The sequence below is a fragment of the Sardina pilchardus genome, chromosome 2 (genome assembly GCF_963854185.1).
Source record: "Sardina pilchardus chromosome 2, fSarPil1.1, whole genome shotgun sequence".
NCBI classification, from domain to species: domain Eukaryota; kingdom Metazoa; phylum Chordata; class Actinopteri; order Clupeiformes; family Clupeidae; genus Sardina; species Sardina pilchardus.
The window spans coordinates 19,826,425-19,846,424 of NC_084995.1; the positions used below are offsets into that span (position 1 = coordinate 19,826,425).

Sequence of the window (20,000 nt, forward strand, 5' to 3'; positions counted from 1 at the left end):
AAAGAAAAAAAAAAAATCACAAAAAATAAAGCACAGACACCACTGCCCAACTTCCCCATGCCTTTTGTTTGGAAGTTCCTTAACCTTAATTGAGCAATTCAGTCTTTGTGCTTCTGATTTTGTGCAATCAACGGCAACAACAATTATAAATGTCATGTATTATTGGCTGTCTTTTTTGAAACAACAAAGCTATAATGGAGCATGATTTTGTGTGAAATGATGACAAACTGCAAAAGATTAGCATCAAACTGAAATACGTGTATCCAAAGTACGTAACACTTTAGAATTGTAATTCAATATTTAGCGATACAGCTCAGTCATCAGCTTTTATGCAATAGGTGGATATATTAATAAGATTACCTTTAGCATCAACAATAAATTGATTCACTGGAAGTGGATTAAACCAGTTAGCCAAAAGCTCCATTTTAGCTATAGGTTAGCTATGGCCTAACTGGTCTAACCCAAATCAAATCAAATCAGGCTTATTGGCCATGTATATAACCAATCAAACCATATGCCAGGCATTCATTTTCAGTCTTCTGCGGATAAAGGTTGTGTGTGTTAATATTCCAGTACCCAACTGATCTTTTGTGAAATAGGCATGAAGAGAGATGCATGATTTTCATACAAATGAGCGACACAATGTTAGCCACGAGATGTGAAGCCAGCTACGACTGTACTGACTTGGTTCTCTTGGTCTTATTCCTTGACTATTTCCCTTTGAACCATATTAATTAGCCTGTAGTTCATATTCAGTCTGCCTGCCATATTTGAAGGAAGCCAGTAAAGAGCCCCTTGACTATGCTTCAAAGCATTGTCGTTTTAATTGCCTGGGGTTACATGCAGTGGATTAGGCTTACTGACTGTGGACTTTGCAAGTGCACAACTCTGCATACACAAACAAATTGAACTAAAATAGCGTCTTAATGACCAATCAGGCCAAGATATTGAGCATCTTGTTAGCTCCCTGGTTCACCCTATAGTCCAATTTCATGTTCACTAACTGTCAAACTCTGCCATCCATTTATTAATAAATGTATACTCGGGCAGCTCTCTCATGTTCACTCTAATTTATCTGTTTACAGACATTATCTGATTTATGCATTTTGCATGTCATTTTTCCCCCACCAAATTGCAATAACAACCACCAAGTATGAGTGCACATCACTGATAACCGAACTGGACAGTAGTGAGCTGTTGATGGCATGGGTTTCATACAAGAGTATTCCCTATCCCTATGCTTTGATTCACTATGTAAAAGTCATTTAGTCTTTTGTCTGCCCATGCCATCTGCTGGGGAGACACAATATGTTCAGGGCCCATGTAGAGCATGAGCATATTTGGTCTTATTTGGGAACAATGTGTAAAAAAACATCTATGCAAAAAAAAAAAAAAAATGAATTCAAATCAAACCAACTAATTTAGATATCCATAAATTGCCCTGAAGAGTCATACAACAAAAATCCCCTTCCCTTATGTTCATCTTAGGGAGGTCCACATTTCTAACAGCATTTGTTCTGAAACTATTTACAGACCAAGACTCAATGACATATGGGGGCGCTATGGAGTCCCTGGACAAATCTATCTCCTTGAATAAAGACTTGATATACAAGTTGTTACATAGGAAGGATAATATATGTGCCATATTAATTTCATTCTACATGGCCCCCACCCCAGCACCCCACCAGGACCTTAAAGTGAAAACACCAAATGTGAAATGAATCTGATGAAACTAGGAATGGTAGAGATAAGATTCGTGAGATGTCCAATCTATGTGTTTCCAGATGGTGTCCCTAAGCCAAACACAAATTGCATTGATATGTGCATATCACACTAATCAGTTGCATCAATAATCAGTAAACTGAAGTTTCAGACAAACCAACCAATACTTCATGACTTCATGACAGATTTTGAGTTCATTCAGTGAGATATTTCAATGAATTGCATCACTATTTTGACATTATGTGTCCACTAATTTTGATATGATTCTCATCAACCACTCTCTTGAAGGAGAGTGATCACATGCCACCAGTGTAATTACTATTCTTGCCAGATGGTGGTGCTATGGCAGATATGCATTGTGGCCATACAATATCATCTTTACCATAATAATTAACAATGTGTGACGTTAGAGCCATGACAAACAATGCATGGCAAATTGATCACACTTTTCCTGTTTTTATAGTGAGGTAGGCTATATAAATTCATCATATCGCATCAGCACATAACAACATATTCAAAAAAGCCTCTCGATTTAGAATCAGAAACATCTTGATACGATATAGACATATTTGACATGACTTAAATTAATTGTCTAGAGAACTACGTAAGTGCCAACCACAAGACTAAGTGACATAAGGAGGCACTATGAAGTCCATAAGCCACACCTCATACGTTTTTTTGCCATGCGAGAACCACCTTTAAAAAGGCAAAGCACAGCAGGATATTATCAACTATAATAATTATAATAATAATAATAATAATAATAATAAGCCCTATGAAACAATAGAGCTTTTGCACAATCCAGTGCTCAAGCCCTAATTTTCACAGGATTTGATGAATGGAAACCCAATTGCTCTCCTGTGATGCCTGTAATCCTGCTGGCTTTGCCAGAGCCGCCTTCTACACAAGATGAGATGGAACACAACAATGATAGCTTCAGATAACTGACCTGTGGGAGTCTGAGGCAAAGTGACAAGAAGAATAGAGAACAGCTGCCATGTCATTTACAACCCAATTTCCCCATCATCACACATGTGGAATGGTATAGGCCATGCAAGCTGAGTCCTCCCTGCCTCAATCAGTGCTTGACAAGCGTCTCAAAACAGCTTGATTGAGGTGAACAATTTCCACCTCTATAAGTGAAATTGGTCAGCCTGCCACAACAGCCTCCACCCAGAAGCTGAAGTTGATGGGGAGTCTATAGAGAACATAATTTTCCTGTTGGCCTGTGTCATGCAGGTACACTCAGTTGATTAAAAAAAAAAAGAAAATGTAATTACTGACGGTGTTTTTGAAATAACAGTTTCAGTGGGAGCGCTGTTTAAAATCTGCGTTTAAATGCTTTGAGTGAATTAACCTTCAGCTATAATTTCCTGCTTATTAACCGGAGTTTATATATTGATGTTGCAAAATGTCTTCAGCTATGAGGTTAATACACGGGGTCAGGCTATACATGCATGTATTTTTCTGATTTCAAACCTATACAACTGAATCAGTCAAATAACACCTTGAATTAATTAACCTCCCTTCAGGAAACACATTTCTGATTCAATAAAAAAAAACCTCACAATTTCCTATTTCAATGGTTAAAAAAACACATTATTTTTTTGAGAGCTACATGGAAATCCAGTTGGTGTTGTAAAGCAGGTAGCCTAAGTAAAAAGACAACACAACATTGTCTTGGTTAAGATGGGGGGGACAAGAACAGCTTTAGTCCGAATACTCGATTGGATGGACCAGTGGTGGTCAAATAAATGTAGTCTCTTCATTCAAATCACACATGAAGCTATTTTTGTATTTTACTGGGAAGTATCTACGTGCCCATGGATCTACAGTAATAGTGTAATTGGCTACCTGGAGCAGCACATTATTTTTTTTACCTTCCTTACTGTCCATCAATAGCACTTAGAAGTCTTACATGGGGCTGTCAGTGCAGGAAAATATTACTAAGATTGTTTCTGAGTGGGAAATGGTTGTGTTCACACAGGGGCTATTTGCCCTCCAGAGGTGAAGTCAGACAGACTGTAGACTAGGGAGTCACGGGGAGAGTTTGTTAGGACCGGGGATTTCCTCGCTAACCTCACCTCTGGACAGCTGCTGTGATGGGGCACACGTGGATTAATTCTGGACGTCTATTATGGACTATACATACAGATGTCATGTCAGACACTTTATGCTTGCTGACCTTTGGAGGGCACAGAGGGGTCTTATATGAGGGGAGTGCTACTGTAGGTTTAAACTATCGTCTGTCAGACCAAATCTTACCGTTTGTCTGTCTGTCCGGTGCCGTGATGTCTGCAGAGGAGAGAAAAATAAGCCCTTTGATGGGGATGACCTGCAGTGACAGCAGTCTGCAGCAGTGATTTATATGGCTATGCGCAGTGTTGTATTTTATCACAATCCTGCCTAAAGCCACTGCCACTGAGTGATGGATATGCTAGAGCATGACTAGTGATTTCCTATCTATTTAGGACCAGCTGATTATTGCAAGGGGCTTGCATTCTGATTTGGTTACTTGACCACAATTGATTAGAATGCACTGATTAATAGGATCTGATCATAGAGACACTAACCGTACAAACAGTGAATTTATAATGTGTCCTTAAACGTTTAGATGTAAGCAAAACACAGGTGTATCTCTGTAGTAGGCTATGAAGCTTCATCATGTAGGTCTACACATATATGAATGGTGATATTTTTGCCGTGTGAGTTGTGAAAAAAAGCAGTTTACTTTGATGTTTTCTACGTTCAATGTATAGGTATTTTGAAAGTTGACAGTTTTAGCATTCTAGCTCAATGCTTTCTTGACATATAAGATGTATGTCCAAAAATACCACGGATCTCCTTTTAAGGAGGAAACATACATTGTTTGTACAAGGGAGCATAAAGCTGTGGTGCAACAGGCTACAGTGATCATGCCATGAACAAGCTCGAGTGCCCATGGGGACCCAGGTTTGAGTCCAACATGTGCTCATTTCCATCTCCCACTTTTCACTCCTCACTGTCCTATGAATGAAGGACAAGACAGAAAAGGTTCGCACTCTGAAAAAAATAGACAAAAGTCTTTGCTAAAGGATTTTACTGAGCAGGCGTTTCAGCCATTCGGCTATTCTCAATGCTCACAAAGCATTGAGAATATGCTCTATGAATGCTGTATGAATGAAGGCAAAAAAAAGGTACAAAAAAAATAAAAAGTACTTGAAAAAAAGAGCACGTAAAGTCTTGCATTCCCACTCCATCTCCACAGACAGAACTTTCCTTACCATGTACGTTAGCAACATTTACAGGCCAATACAGGGTCAGTTCTCAAGGCTTCGACTTGTCTTGAACACAGCCACTCCTCCACTGAATTCAACTACATTTAATACGGCAGCTACAGTACACATGGTATGACAAGAGTTCTGGCCTGGCGGTAGCTGGTCTGCATACAATGCAAACCTCTGATGGCACAGCATTTTTGTCATCATGTCAAATTTTGCCTTTATGTTGTTCCTTCACATTCTGTTAGCAATTTAGCAATGTATTAAACTTTACGCAAAAGGCTTGTTCTATGTAGGCCTACGTCAAGGCGACTCCTAATGCAGGAGAATGGGGTGTAATGACTTTTTGTAGAAACAGGTAAATCTCTCTAATTCTGTCTAAAATGTGTTGCTCTGTGCTTGAGTAACCACATTAACCTTTAATTGTCAATTCTCAATTCCCAAAGGGGAAACAGCCAACGTAACATTTGCTGCAGTGAGTCAACAATGTCCTCTCTTGGACATAATAATCACCTAAGTGCTAAAAGAACACCTCAATATATTTTGTATGACAAATTTGTGACTTTTTTGTCACCCACATCCAGTATTTCAGTATGAGTGTCTGTCACTGGTAATTAAATCATAAAATCAAATATGGATCATTTCACTTCAAGTTATTAGCAAAGCCTGCCAATCTATCATTGAAATACAAGATGTCTGATTTAGATTAACACTAAATCACACTGTATATTTCAGTGATAGATTGGCAGGCTTTGCTTATAACTTGAAGTGAAGTGATCCATATTTGATTTTATATTGTTGAGTATAATATATGCTTCAGATTGTGTTTATCTACGTAAAGCTGAATGAAATGGCTTGTTATGGAGGAGGCTATAAACAATAGCTGTTTGTTTGTGTGTGTGTGTGTGTGTGTGTGTGGCGGGGGGGGGGGGGGGGTGGTTGATGGTGATGGTGGGAGGACTTCAAAGAAAGAAAGGTGATTTCCCACAAGACTAGACTTATCACATCTTCTTCACTTATTGGATTCACATTGTATATGTGGCTATAATATACTCTATGATGCAAAGGCCTGGAACATCAAAGATGGACAGATTGCCTCTCACAGACCAAAGGCCAGGCCACTAGTGCTGCACATTATTTGTTGGCATGAGGTCGGCAGCACTTCTGTTGGGCGTGCCTGACTTGGCCTTGGCTGCATTCATGTCGTTGAGATGACATCTTGTATTGATAAAATGGCAAGATGACAGCGTGTGCTCTGGGGGGGATGATGGCCACACTCGGGGTAACAAGTCCTCTGAGTCACACTTCAAGTGCTGCATTCCTTAATGGATGTTTCAGGAGAGCCACGCAATAAGCCTTCGAACGATGGAACGCTGTTCTTTTGTCTTTTACTAACACGTTTTTGAATATCCCACTCCCATGACTCTTAAAGGTGCTAACTAAAGCGACACAATGTAGCTATTTTACCGTAGAATAATGGCTTCAGACTCATCAACTGACTGAAACACTGACTTACAATAAGGAGAACAGAGGCTCTTACATGCACGATGATGCTGATGTTCACTACATGTGTTGTTGTTGCAGGTAGCCTATGAGCAGTCACTTTCCGTTCATTTCAGATTAAAGTTGTGCCTCCACAATGCTGAGTGAGTACCTAGTGAATAGACAAAAGGGGGTATTTATTTACACTATCTATTAAAGAGAGTTATTTGTAGAATTTTGACGAAAGTTGTTATTTTGACGCTTAACTGAATATGTTTTTGTAAACCAAGTAGCTAAGACAACATTTCCCAAGCAAGCCTGTGAAATCCAATGACACTCACTCAATGGTAATTTCAAAACAATTCAAAACAAAACCAAAAGTAAACAGCCTGTAACTATCATAATGAGTCATCTATTGTTTTGAAATGTGGTGCGCACATTCACAAACTTAACACTGCCTTCCAAAGCCTTTCATTTAATTCTGAAGATGTTGTCTAATTACAGTAAATGAGCCATGAGCAGTTTGCATTAAATGCAGCGTCGAACCCAAGAATAATTGTGGACATTTTACTTCAACAGCCTATGCAATGGCCTCCTCCCTTATGTTGTATGCTCCTGACACAACATGATGATTGCTTTGAATTACATAACTGCATACATACTGAATGAACCCTCAGTTAAGTATTTTTTCATCTGCCATGAAATGAGATACAATATCTATGAAGGTGACTCACTTTCTCTAGCAGCCAAAAACTTTTCTGCCAATGGTCCTTGTTCACATCAGTACATCAGGGTTTGGTTTTCTAGCCTGTGAGCCAAGTGCTACAAAGCATTTTTGTATGGAGCTTAACAATTCTGAAGTTTGCCAGCTCTCTCTCTCTATTTTTGTCTAATGTGAGCCTGTTGTTAATCCACATGGTTCACAGGGCTGCAAATGTTGTCTAATGTCATACTGGGGTTAATCCTCTTATCTATTTGGCTACTGATGCCTTTGAACAGGGGCAACTGAGTGTAAATATTTTTGGAATGATTTTCAAAAATTGCCCAATGCCACATATTCTTCTGCTGCGGGTGCTTTCAAAGCCTATGCTCCCAAAGCTTTTCAAATCAGAGAACAAGACGTTTGGCGGATGGATTGTGTCTGTGATTGGAATGCCTCGCCTTGTGTATAAAAGCAGGTGACAAAAAAACATCAAGAGTTTCATCAAATGACCAAAGAAAAAGAAGAAAACTCAGGAATGAGAAGACAAGCCATTTCTGTCTGCTCCAGCATTTGTCCATCATCCCAGCTCTGTAGCTCAATTTATCTCTCTGTGGTGTGTCAAAACCACATTTCATCTCCAGGTATCTTCATGCAGGCTGGGTAGCTGGCAAGTGCTGCATCAGTGAGTATCCACTGGAGACTGGAGAAATAGAGGAGACTGGCGGAAAGACCACCTGCACCTGACCTGGAGCATCTTGTGTCCAGCTAACCTTTTACAGTTTTTTCCAATCGTTAACACACAATTTTGAAAACGGGGCTCTTTTTGTCTAAACACATCACACAATTAACCAAACACAACACCCAATCAGCAGAACATAACAGATTGTTAGCAAAATGAAATATTTCTGTCAAAACAATAAACACATTGATAAAACCTTATACTGTTCTCATATAAATAACACATTCTTTGAATGATTCCACACTGTCGCTATCTTACACACACCAACACAATAAATTCAAAACACATCTGTAAAAACCCTCTTCCAATATATGGATCTTATTCAGACATATTGTTTGAGAGCATTAGGATAATTTAGATGACAAAAATATTTTGATGAACCCTCATCAAGCAATGCACAAAACTGATGCTGCAGACAATATTTCTTTCTTTCACTGTACCATATGTTCAGTTATCAATCAACAGAAAATGCCAAAATTATAGTTCTTACTACTGTAAAGTGTAGAAAAATAAAAATTTGTACACAAATAAAAAGTACTGTACACTTACAGTCACTGAAGAAAAACTAAAGCAACAATATAAACAAGTAACAACAATACATAATACTCTAATCATCTCTCCGTCTAGCTGGATCAAGCCATAATAGTTCATCCACATCACAGGCTATGGGTGCCTCTCATTTGGGCTTTTATACATCCTCCCTCGCTCCTCGGGCCTCGATCCTCACTGATCGACATAAAGAATAATGGGGCGAAAACAATGGGATAGTCTATCCAGTGTTAGTTATAGATCAGTGGGAACGCCCCTCGAGGATCGAGCATAACACACCTGAGTGCTGCGTTTTCAATTTTGCACATGTGTGCTTACACACCTGGTGGATGTGTTTGTAGCACCGCATTATGTAATAACACCGCATTATGTAATAATGTAATAAATGTGCACGCCATTATGTAATAATTGCCTCATTTTGTAATAATCTGCCGCATTATGTAATAAACTTCTTGAACGCAATATGTAATACATTTTGCTGCATTATGTAATAAGTTATTACATACTGCGGTTGTTACTACATAATGTGGTTGTTGCGTTTTTGTTTTTTTTGCCAAATGTAACAATTGGTGCATTATGTAGTAACCAACCAAAATGTACATTTTCATTGATTAAAAACAGCATGGTAGGCCTAATGTGTATTTTACTCAAAAATGATAAGTAAGGGGACAGTATGTCAACTACTGCTCAGCTTTCATTGTAACAATCCACCTTTTAACTTTGGTTGTGCTCATTTAAACGCACAAGGGGTTCTTTTCAATTAATATTTGCAGTCATATTAGTCATGAGATCAAGTTTGGAGGTAAGTGCTTCTGATAGTTAACCAATTTATAAAATTGTCAAGTAAATCTCTGTCTTTGCTCAAGCAGCAGCAAAGATAAGACATACAGCACCAAATGATTAAACATGGGCTGTTCACAAGATGGGTGTGCCATGCATTCTGTTTTCTGTTAACAGATATTATTATATTATTGGCTAAGTTAGCTGGTGTTGATATAGCCAACCATAAGCTAAGCTAACACATATTAACATAAAAGGTTTTCTTTTCAGTTCATTGAGGACACAGTATCTCAGTTTAAATTCTGATTAGTTTGTAGTACAACAAAGCAAAACAAATTATTATTATTAATAATGTTATTAATGTTATCAATAATAAATATAGCTGCAAGCGGCGATGGTGGGCCCGGTCATTTCGGAATCTAACAAAGCAATACGTAATTGTTGGTGGGCATGTGCATGAGCAACACACATGCCCACCAAGAAGACACAAAAGGGCTTAGGGCGCTCAGGAGTCTATAAAATGAGTAAGCCTACTCAGGTGCTCTTCTGCTACGGGTGAGGTTAGAATCCAAAGGAAAAAAGGGTTAGCAGAGGCACTCACTATAAAAAGCATATTTCTAAAAATCTCGGAGTGCCTCTGCTAACCCTTTTTTCCTTTGGACACATGCCCACCAAATTTTCATCAATGTTTGTGTCAACCACAACAGACAACAGGCTAGGTGGCGCTATAGAGTCCCTAAGCCACACCCTAGGCCAAAGCTCTCTGACTAGCTGCAGCAATAACACAAAAGCCTACCTAATTGTCGTGAATGTATGTGTCAACCATAATAGACAATGTGCTAGGTGGCGCTATAGAGTCGCTAAGCCACACCCTAGGCCAGAGCTCTGTTTCTGACTAGCGGCAGTAATAACACATAAGCTCACCAAAATTGATTCATTTTCGTGAATGTATACGTCAACCACAACAGGTAACACACTAGGTGGCGCTATAGAGTCCCTAAGCCACACCCTCGGCCTGAGCTCTGTCTCTGAATAGCTATAGCAAAACACATGCCCACCAAATTTGGTTCATTTTTCGTGAATGTACGTGTCAACCACAACAGACAATGCGCTAAGTGGCGCTATAGAGTCCCTAAGCCACACCCTAGGCCAGAGCCAAGAAGCTCAGTCCAGCCTGCACGAAAACCATGGCGGAAAGTCATTCGCAAGATCAGTGAAAAAGCGTGTAGCCTACGGTAGCCTACTGTTTGATAGGGTAAAGCGGTAACACTTTATATTAAGACACACATATTAACCATTAATTAGCTGCTTACTAACATGTATATTAGTAGCATACAAGCCATTTGGTAGTCATTATAAATCACTAATTAATACCTTATTCTGCAAGACCTTATTCTACCCTTACCAGACCCTTAATTTAGAATTTCCTCTTTGTAAGCTCCTAATTACCCCTTATTCATAGTTATTAAGTAAGTTGTTGCATATGAATTATGACCTAAATATGCATGGCTCAATATGGGGCTTGGAAGGTGGTAGTACCACAAGAACAGATATTCACATCTATTCAAATGGAAGAAAACACTAAACCACAAGTGCTAATAGTGTGCAAATAACTCATAATTAAGCCGAATATGTTCCCTATTCTAAAGTTATTTCCCTATTCTTATTTATTTTACTTATGTGAAAGACCTGTGAGCACGCCCACTCAAAGTGTTCATGCTCATTCAACATGCAGGTTGATGTTCAGGATGCGTTTAGAGCAGCGGTTCCCAAACTTTTTTCTCCTTGTACCACCTTCTACATCCTGACTCGGCTCGCGTACCCCCCACCATCCAACACATTTCTCTTTTTTTTTTAAGGTATTTTTTTGGGCTTTTATGCCTTTAATCAGATAGGACAGTGTAGGGTGATAGGAAGCGAGTGGGAGAGAGAGTAGGGTGGGATCCGGAAAGGACCACGGGTCGGGAATCGAACCCGGGTCGCCGGCGTGTGGTGCAGGTGCCCCAGCCAGTCGCGCCACGACTGGGGCCCATCCAACACATTTCTACAGGAGACAGCAGAGCAGGTGCTTGCTTTGTTCAAGTCATAGGTGAGAGAGATAAAGAGCAAAGTATTGGTGCATATGGTTTGAGAATAATTGAAGACGAAGCATCTCTCTGGGCCCAAGTGCAAGTACATGCTGGTGATGAGCCATGAAGAATTTGCTGAATGTGAAAGACTCAGACTCGTGAGCACGACCACACATGCTCATTCAACATGCAGGTTAATGTTCAGGACACATTTAGAGAGGAAGCAAAACGAGTGTGGTGTGAAAGAAGACACAGCTGTCACAGGTCTCTTCTTTTTTTACCTTGTTCGTCATTTTCATATACTTCTTCAGGCGTATCCACACCTGTGACAGCAGTGTCTTCTTTCTCTAAATGCATCCTGAACATTAACCTGCATGTTGAATGAGCATGAACACTTTGAGCGGTCATGCTCACAAGTCTGTCTTTCTCATAAGTAAACTCTCACCTATGACCTTTGAACAAAGCAAGCACCTGCTGTCTTCTGTAGAATGAATCTATGTGGATCTATGATGGCAATATTGGTTGAAAGGAACATTTTGTGCAGAAATGAATGTTGATTAAAATATTTTTAAATAACTTTATTCTATTTTACTATTACTGTTTACTATTATATGCTATTTATTATTACTAAATTCAGTGGACAATTGGTGGGGAAGATCAGTTACAATACAGTCTCAAAACAAGAATCTGTTTCTTCACAGACCCATTCTCACAGGCAGTTTATTTGATAAAATTATGTTTTTATTGCAATTCTGTTATATTTATATACATCAACTAACATAAATATGACCATAATTTACGCCGCATCTAACTTTACTCCTGAAAGGAATATAATATTCATTAATGAAATGTCACCCAAACATAAAGGGGCAATCCATACCCTTTATTTCTGAAAAATGCAAAATAGCTCATTAACTATGCGCGATATTAGAATAAAATGTATAGTTACTATTAAACACTATATTCCTATGATATGTACTACTTTTGCATGGTCATTTGTTATAATTGATATCATTTTAATATTATTTGGGCCTAACGCCATTTACTGATCTACTTACAGCCATATTATCAATATGTTTCTTTATTATGCATTATATACGCTCATGTATTAAAATATGCAAATTATCTCATTAACTATATGCGCAATATAAAAATGTCCCAAGCAGAAATGGATTCTACGCAAAAAAACATTATAGAAGAATCAATTGAGAAAAGTTTGGTAGTGACCTTAATCAGGTCGTTCTGGGTTTTGCCCTGTCTAACTTTCTTGGCTCCTGAGTAATCAAAAGTCTCAAAAAAATGTTTGACCTCATACAGCAGAGCTAAGGATTGAATCACACCAGATTTCTCCTTTAGCATGACACATACATGGAGGTTAATAAGTGCCAAATGAATTGTGAATTAAATGTGAACAAAGACCCAACTTTAGAATAGGGAGCATATTCTACATTACAAAGACTTAATTATGAGTTGTTTGTAGACTATTAGCACTTGTGGTTTAGTGTTTACTTCCACTTGATTAGACCATCTTTGATAAGTATTATTATGGGTGAATATCTGTTCTTGTGGTACTACCACCTTCCAAGCCCCATACTGAGCCATGCATTTTTAGGTCATAATTCATATGCAACAACTTACTTAATAACTATGAATAAGGGGTAATTAGGAGCTTACATAGGGGGAATTCTTAATTAAGGGTAGAATAAGGTCTTGCAGAATAAGGTATTAATTAGTGACTTACAATGACTACCAAATGGCTACTATGCTACTAATATACATGTTAGTAAGCAGCTAATTAATGGTGAATATGTGTGTCTTAAAATAAAGTGTTACCGGTAAAGCATTACCTAGAGGCAAGTAAACATAATAATAATAACATTAAAAACAAACGTTAATGATGGATTGACAGTTGTTCGGAAAATCCCATCTATCAGACGAGTTACAGCAATGTACAGTACAGGATGGCTAACGTCACAAAATGATTAGGAGTCTGCGCAGTACAATGGAAAGTAAACAGATTTTTCTGATAGGCAGTTCTGATAGGCAGTTCCCTCCATATACTGATAGTTTGGCTATATGTGTGTGAAATGTGAGTCATGGCCTCTTTTTAACTGTAGGTAAAGAACATTGTTAAAATTCACTTTATTATTCTGCAGTTCCATTGTGTGATCAGTGTGTTAGGCTATATGTTGCAGCTGAATTGTTTTTCATTTAGTTGCTTAAATACTTAATATCATCGTTAAATTAATACTTATTTGTAAGCATTTATTATGACCGCCGCTAGCGTAGCTAGCGAAGCGGTCATATAGTTGTTGTCAAAGTTTTTTTTTTTTTTTTTTTTTTTTTTCTTTTTTCCCGTCATTTTTCGTCAACGATTCCCGGGACACCGTAACACCGGAGCGCATGAAACTTGGTGGGCATGTAGCCCCAGTAGAGTTCTATGGAAAATTTTCGTTTCGTCCCCGGGGGTCACTCCACCCCCGCGCTGCCCCCGCCCAAAGCCCAAAAATGACAGTTTTTCCTACCTAACTACCTGAACCGTGGCACCGAGGATGACAAAAAGTTTATGGTATGTTGTTCTCTAGAGCTTGCATCAACTTAGCTTATAACCAGTCATTTGTGATTTGCCCCCCCATTGTAAAAATTGAAAATGCAATGTAATATTGCTTTAATTGCCCCTATCTTCAGATGAGATGTTATGAACTGCACCAAATTTCATGTGTATGATTAACCTGACACCCTCTGGGAGTATGCCAAGTTTTGTGGAATTTCATCCATGGGGGGCTATAAAATAAATGGATTTATGTGTACATTCAGGACTGTATACCCATCGGCCAGTAGATGGTGGTATTATCAGTCTAAATCCCCCCCTGGGGATTTCAAAAACTGTTCCAAACATCTCAATCTCTGCTAGTTTTTGTCCTAGAAACATATAAGTGACACCATTAGAAACCTTTAATCAACTAGTTTCCAAATATGTTTTAACCCATTTAAGCCCAAATTTTTCCCAGACATATAAATATGCAAATCATGTGCTATTAGCAACCCTATGAAATAATCAATAAGTATTTTTTGAAAAAAGTGTGGAGAAATACATGAAAAAGCTTGTTTTATTACCGGTCACAATTGTGACCGGTGGGATAATATGTGTATTCTCAATTATAGGTTGATCAATTCGATTTTTTGTCAAAATAAGGGTATTCTGACAGCAATTACGTGTCTGTGTGCGTTTATGTGTGTGTGTGTGTATGTGTGTGTGTGTGTGTGTGTGTGTGTGTGTGTGTATGAATGTGTGTGTGTGTGAGTGTGTATGTTTGTGTGTGTGTGTGTGCGTGTGTATGTTTGTGTATGTATGTGTCTGCGTGTATGTATGTGTGTGTATACTGTAAGTGTGTGTGTGTGTGTGTGTGTATATGTGAGTGCATGTGTGAGGTTGTGCATATCTGTGTGTGCATGTCTGTGTGTGTATGTACCCAGGTAAAAAAGTAGTGTACTTAAGTGTATTAGTAATATGGTTAAAGTACATGAAGTATAAAGCAAGTATGCTTCTTCGTTTCTGTGCTTTATTTGAAGTGAGTTTAATGTATACTTTATAAAGTATACTTAAAATATGTGTAATTAAGTTCAACTTCTGAGTCCAAAAAGAAAGTATACTAATTTCACAATAATCAAATTGTCTTTTGATTGCACTTTTTGAAAGTGTACTTTGTTGTTAGTGTATTTTTAATTTGATAGAAGTACCAATGTTTTAAGTGTATTAAATTTGACATAAATTTGAGTGGCAATTTAGTGTACTTATGGAAAGTGTCATTTCTGCAAATAAACTGTTAGCATACTTTTTTACAGTGTACTATCATCTCACTTTATTAGAAGTGTTACTTCTGTACACTTTGTACAGTACACTCTAAAATAAGTGCGTTTTTAGTGGTATATCCGAATACTTTCACAAAATATGTTAAAATATAAAAAATATATAGTGATAATTTAATGCACTTTAAGTAAGTGCACTTATTTGTAATACAGAGTTAGTATACTTTTTGAAAGTGTACATTTGATTTCAACTAATTGGTGGTAATGTATCAATTTACTGTAGTCTACCAATGGAAAGTGTTTTTACATTGTTAGGCTGATTTCTGAAAGAGTAATGTGATTAAATGTTGCAGTGTGGACGAAGTAAGTTTATTTTGTACAAATTATATTTTTTTCATTTGGCTCCACATCTTGGTGAGGTAATACATAAGTCTACACTATCACCACCATGTATTAATAAACACTTGATTGACAGAAAAGTCACTTTAAGAACAGTAGCCTAATTATTTTTACAGATATTGTATTTACATGTCAATTCAGTATCAGAATCTCAGTACTTGGCAGTACTCGGCAGTACTCACTCTCAAAAAAATGAAATCTCACTATTGCACATCTTAATGAATCCTTTTTCGTAGGATTTACACAATAAAATTAGGTTTCTAGGTGAAAAGGAGTCAGTTATACGAAATGCATTCGTGTTTGGAGGAAATATGTCACTCTATGGTCGCCGTAGAAGCATTATTTCAAAACGCACAAACGAGGGTCTCTGGCTGTGGCAGGTCTGCCTCTTCTCCCTCACTCGTGGATTGTAAGGTATGTATTTGCTAAACACACAGTGTTCTTATTTTGAGTTCGGTGTAATTTTAGGGAGTTTAGCATGACAACAAACCTGGGAAACATGATACAATTATAACGTTAGCCTGAGATGATTAGCTGCTAGCTACTTAGCCGCCCACATGAGGTTCAGCAGATCTCATGTGGGCGGCTAAGTAGCTAACAGCTAATCATCTCAGGCTAACGTTAGAATTGTATCATGTTTCCCAGGTCAGTTTTACTCCCTGCCGAAAATAGGGGTGGTTATGCCTTGATGGGTTTGTTTCATAAAACACAATTGAATGTTCATGGATGTGACCAGGTCAGGACGACTTCATGTGTTTGCTGTTTCATGCAGCTAGCAGTTAACGGCTAACATAAGATAGCCGCTAGCTAGCCCCGCACAAACCCAGCCTATGTTTATGTGTTAGGCTTAGAATACTAATAGTTAGATTATTATCTGAAAAGTTTAATGTTTAAACGTAGGTGCAGGCCAGTCTGTGTTACCAAATTGTCCTTATGTGTCATGAACAATTTGCGTTGTTACAGACACTAAAGTTCGTCCACAAACATTTGAATTATTTGAATGTCCGTGTAGCAAACCACACCATCTTGCCTAGTCTCTCTGTAACGTTAATCACGTGCAGACTATCTTTGAAGGACAAGTTACACAAACGTTAGACTTGTCATTATTTTTGTATGATGTGATCAGCATTATTGTAGGCTACTTGCTCTCATTCGACTTCTATATTAAACGAGTAAAGCAAGTACGTTTTTCATGATCATGGTAGAGGCTGCCTACTCTAAATGTTTGAGTGATTTGTTAATCACAAACAAGCCTCAATGTAATTAAATGTTTTCTTCCCAACTTTTAATTCAAATTCTAAAAGATTTCAGTAATCTGATATTATTATAGTTTTGCATGGTGTAAATTTGTTGAGTTTGATATACTTTCTCCACAGACGTGGGAGTGCAGAGTGCAAGACATCAGCGTCATTGAGGTCTCTCTTACAGAAGCATTACAGGTTAGCTCATGGTTACTTTTGCGGTAGACACCCATACCTATGTGCATAATTATTCTCATTGTCCCTGTTTATTATAAGCATGGAATGCTCTTCATAGTCACTGAAGCAGATATCATACTTAGATCAATGTTTTCTGTATGCTAATTGTAATTCTTTCTACAAATGCTGGGTTGTTTTGTACATTCTTTCTGTCCCCTCTACCCTCGTATGGTTCAAGATGTGCAGAATTTCACACGCATTGTGCAACTGAAGTCCAAGTTTATGCCAGAACTTGACATCTGCTCCAGGCTGTCTGCTGAGTGCCATAGGAAGGGAGGAGAAACAAGACATAAGATTAAGGAGATCATGGCTGCCATTGATCGGGTTAGTGAGAAGTTGTTTTGTGCCTCCCACTTTGAAAACCAATATTAGGCCATGAGCTACAGGGCCGTAACATGCACCTGTCAACGAAACATTTTTGACCATGCTGACATGACGAATTTGAATGTTAACATTTACATTTTTGGGTTGCACTACCTGTTTCTACCCCATGAATAGATTTGCATTGAAGATCAATGTGTTCCAAAAAATCTCTCAATACATTGGAAATGCATTATATGAACCTCTACATGTGATTACGTAAACACACCTTGTCACATGCCCCACCTCTCTCTAAGTCATGAGCATTACATACATCTTATAATGCACTTCCAATGTATTGAGAGTCTTTTGAAACTCCTCTATCCATGGAGCAGTAAACAGGCATTGCATCCCAATACCCAAATCTCCAAGTTAACATTGGGGGATTGCACGGTAAAGGCATAGTAAACATTAAGATGCTTAATTTGTAAGTGTAAGTAAAGTAGTGTTATTATTATATTTCCCTGTTTTGCAGAATCCCATCATTGGCTCGTTGAGAGTTTGCCACCTGCAAGCACTTGTGTACTTGAAGGCCCTGAGAAACTCAAAGGAATGCCTGGTAAGTGTAAATGAATATCCCAAAAAACAGTGTAAATTCGGTGAAAATGGACCTCAGACTCTCTTTCTGCATGAAAATGCATCAAAGAAGTCGTGGAGACGGACAGTATTTTTCATTGATGAAGCACTATAGAGCTTGCATCGGCGTACACTATATTGCCAAAAGTATAGTGATGTCAATAGACATCCCATTCTTAATTCATAGAGTTTAATATGATGTTGGTCCACCCTTTGCAGCTATAGCTTTTTTGACCATTCATCCAGAAGCGCATTTGTGAGGTTGTACATTGATGTTGGACGAGGTGGCTCTCAGTCTCTGCTCTAATTCATCCCAAAGGTGTTCTATTGGGTTGAGGTCAGGACTGTGCAGGCCAGTTAACACTAAACTCTGTCATCCATGTCTTTGCGGACCTAGCGTTGTGCACTGGTGCACAGTCATGTTGGAACAGAAAGGGGCAATTCCCAAAACTGTTCCCACAAAGTTGGGAGCATGGAATTGTCCAAAATCTCTTACTGTTCCAACATGACTGTGCATCAGTGTGCAAAGCAAGGTCCATAAAGACGTGAATGATATAGTTTGGTGTGTATGAACTTGACTGGCCTGCACACAGTCCTGACCTCACCTGTCCTTTTTTTCAGTTATTAGCTGGTTTGATGCTCATTGGGCTCAATGCCAACCCGGCTAATAGGCTAACTGAAAACAAAACCATCATACCAGTCTCTAGGTATGGTGAAGGGTATGTGATGTGGGGCTATTTTAATTCCAAAGGCTGAGGATACTTTATCAGGATGCCTAGTATACTGGATCCATGAAATAAGTGGCTTTTAAAGATAGAAATCTTCCTGCCTCTATGGGAATTTAACATATGGGAGCAAATGCTTATGACCCCTGTATTTTAAGGAAGAACATTTATTTATTTGCTATACATTTCACTCACAAAGACAATTGGTGTCCTTAAAGGTTGGATATTTCCTAATTTTTTTAGTCAACTTTAGCATGGGTTCCAATACTTATCCTCGCTGTATATGCTCTATTTTCTGACACAATGTGATACTTATTCTTTGTATCATAATGTGATACTGACCCTTTTTATATTGCATCCTTGTTTTAGAGCTGCCAGGACTGGTGTCATCACTGAAAGCAGTCATAAACAACATGGCAGATTCATCTATTTCCTCCAGCCAAAGCGACTCACCATGCACTAGCAGTGAGACTTGCAGTGAGGACATGGTACTATGACTGAAGTACCTTGAACCGATCCCTCATTAGCATTGTGCAGGCCCTCCATGATTTTGTGATCTTGCACGTTCACCAATTCATGCAAATTCAGGGACTTTGCTGCATTTGCGTGTTGTAATATTCAATAAATGTGAATGGTGATGTGTAGTTATGTTCCTGTTATTGTGTTATTAGCATTATATATCCTTTGCTTGAATTATGTATTTTTGTAATTTTATTGTAATAAAGTTCCCTTTCTGAAATGAGATTTGTAATCTGTTGTAATGCACTTGAAATTAATTGTAATGTAATACACTTAAAGTGTAATATCGACATGTATGCCAAAGTATAACAATATGGGAATTAAAGTACAGATAAAATATACTTCAAAGACAGTTCTTTTCTACAATAAAATATAATAATATTGCACTGAAAGTATGTGTCTATGATGTTTAGCTTGTAATTGAACTTCACTTGAAATATGTTATCATTGTCATAGTGGGACACTTTAAATGCACTAAATATAGTACGGAAGTGCATTTGTAGATCACTTGAAATATTAAAGAGGCATACTAAATTAACATACTTTATAGTAATACTTAGTATGATAACAGTATGTACAAAATGTACTTAAACTCAACTGTAAGTTGAGCTCCAATTATTTTTTAAGTGTACTTCTATTAGAATGGTCATACAATGTAATTGTACTGTAAGTATGCTTAATTGCTCATTTTAATTAGTGTACTTCAGTGCACTTGAAGTTTGTAAATAGTTGTTCCAATTTAGCATACCCTACACACTTGAAGTATAGTGAAGTTTGTATTACGATGAACTTAATACATACTTTAATATACTTAAATATACTTGGATTT

At 38.0% G+C, this 20,000-nt stretch overlaps 1 protein-coding gene across 1 annotated transcript in view; it reads left to right on the forward strand.

Annotated features, from left to right (window-relative positions):
* cnga1a (cyclic nucleotide gated channel subunit alpha 1a) overlaps positions 1-7,911 on the forward strand; it is an 11,540-nt gene extending 3,629 nt beyond the window's left edge. The window contains exons 8-10 of the mRNA XM_062551459.1: positions 2,363-2,380; positions 3,654-3,729; positions 7,809-7,911. Of these exons, the coding sequence (XP_062407443.1) occupies positions 2,363-2,380; positions 3,654-3,729; positions 7,809-7,911 (197 nt within the window). The remainder of the gene's footprint in view (positions 1-2,362; positions 2,381-3,653; positions 3,730-7,808) is intronic.
* Positions 7,912-20,000: the final 12,089 nt, after the last annotated feature.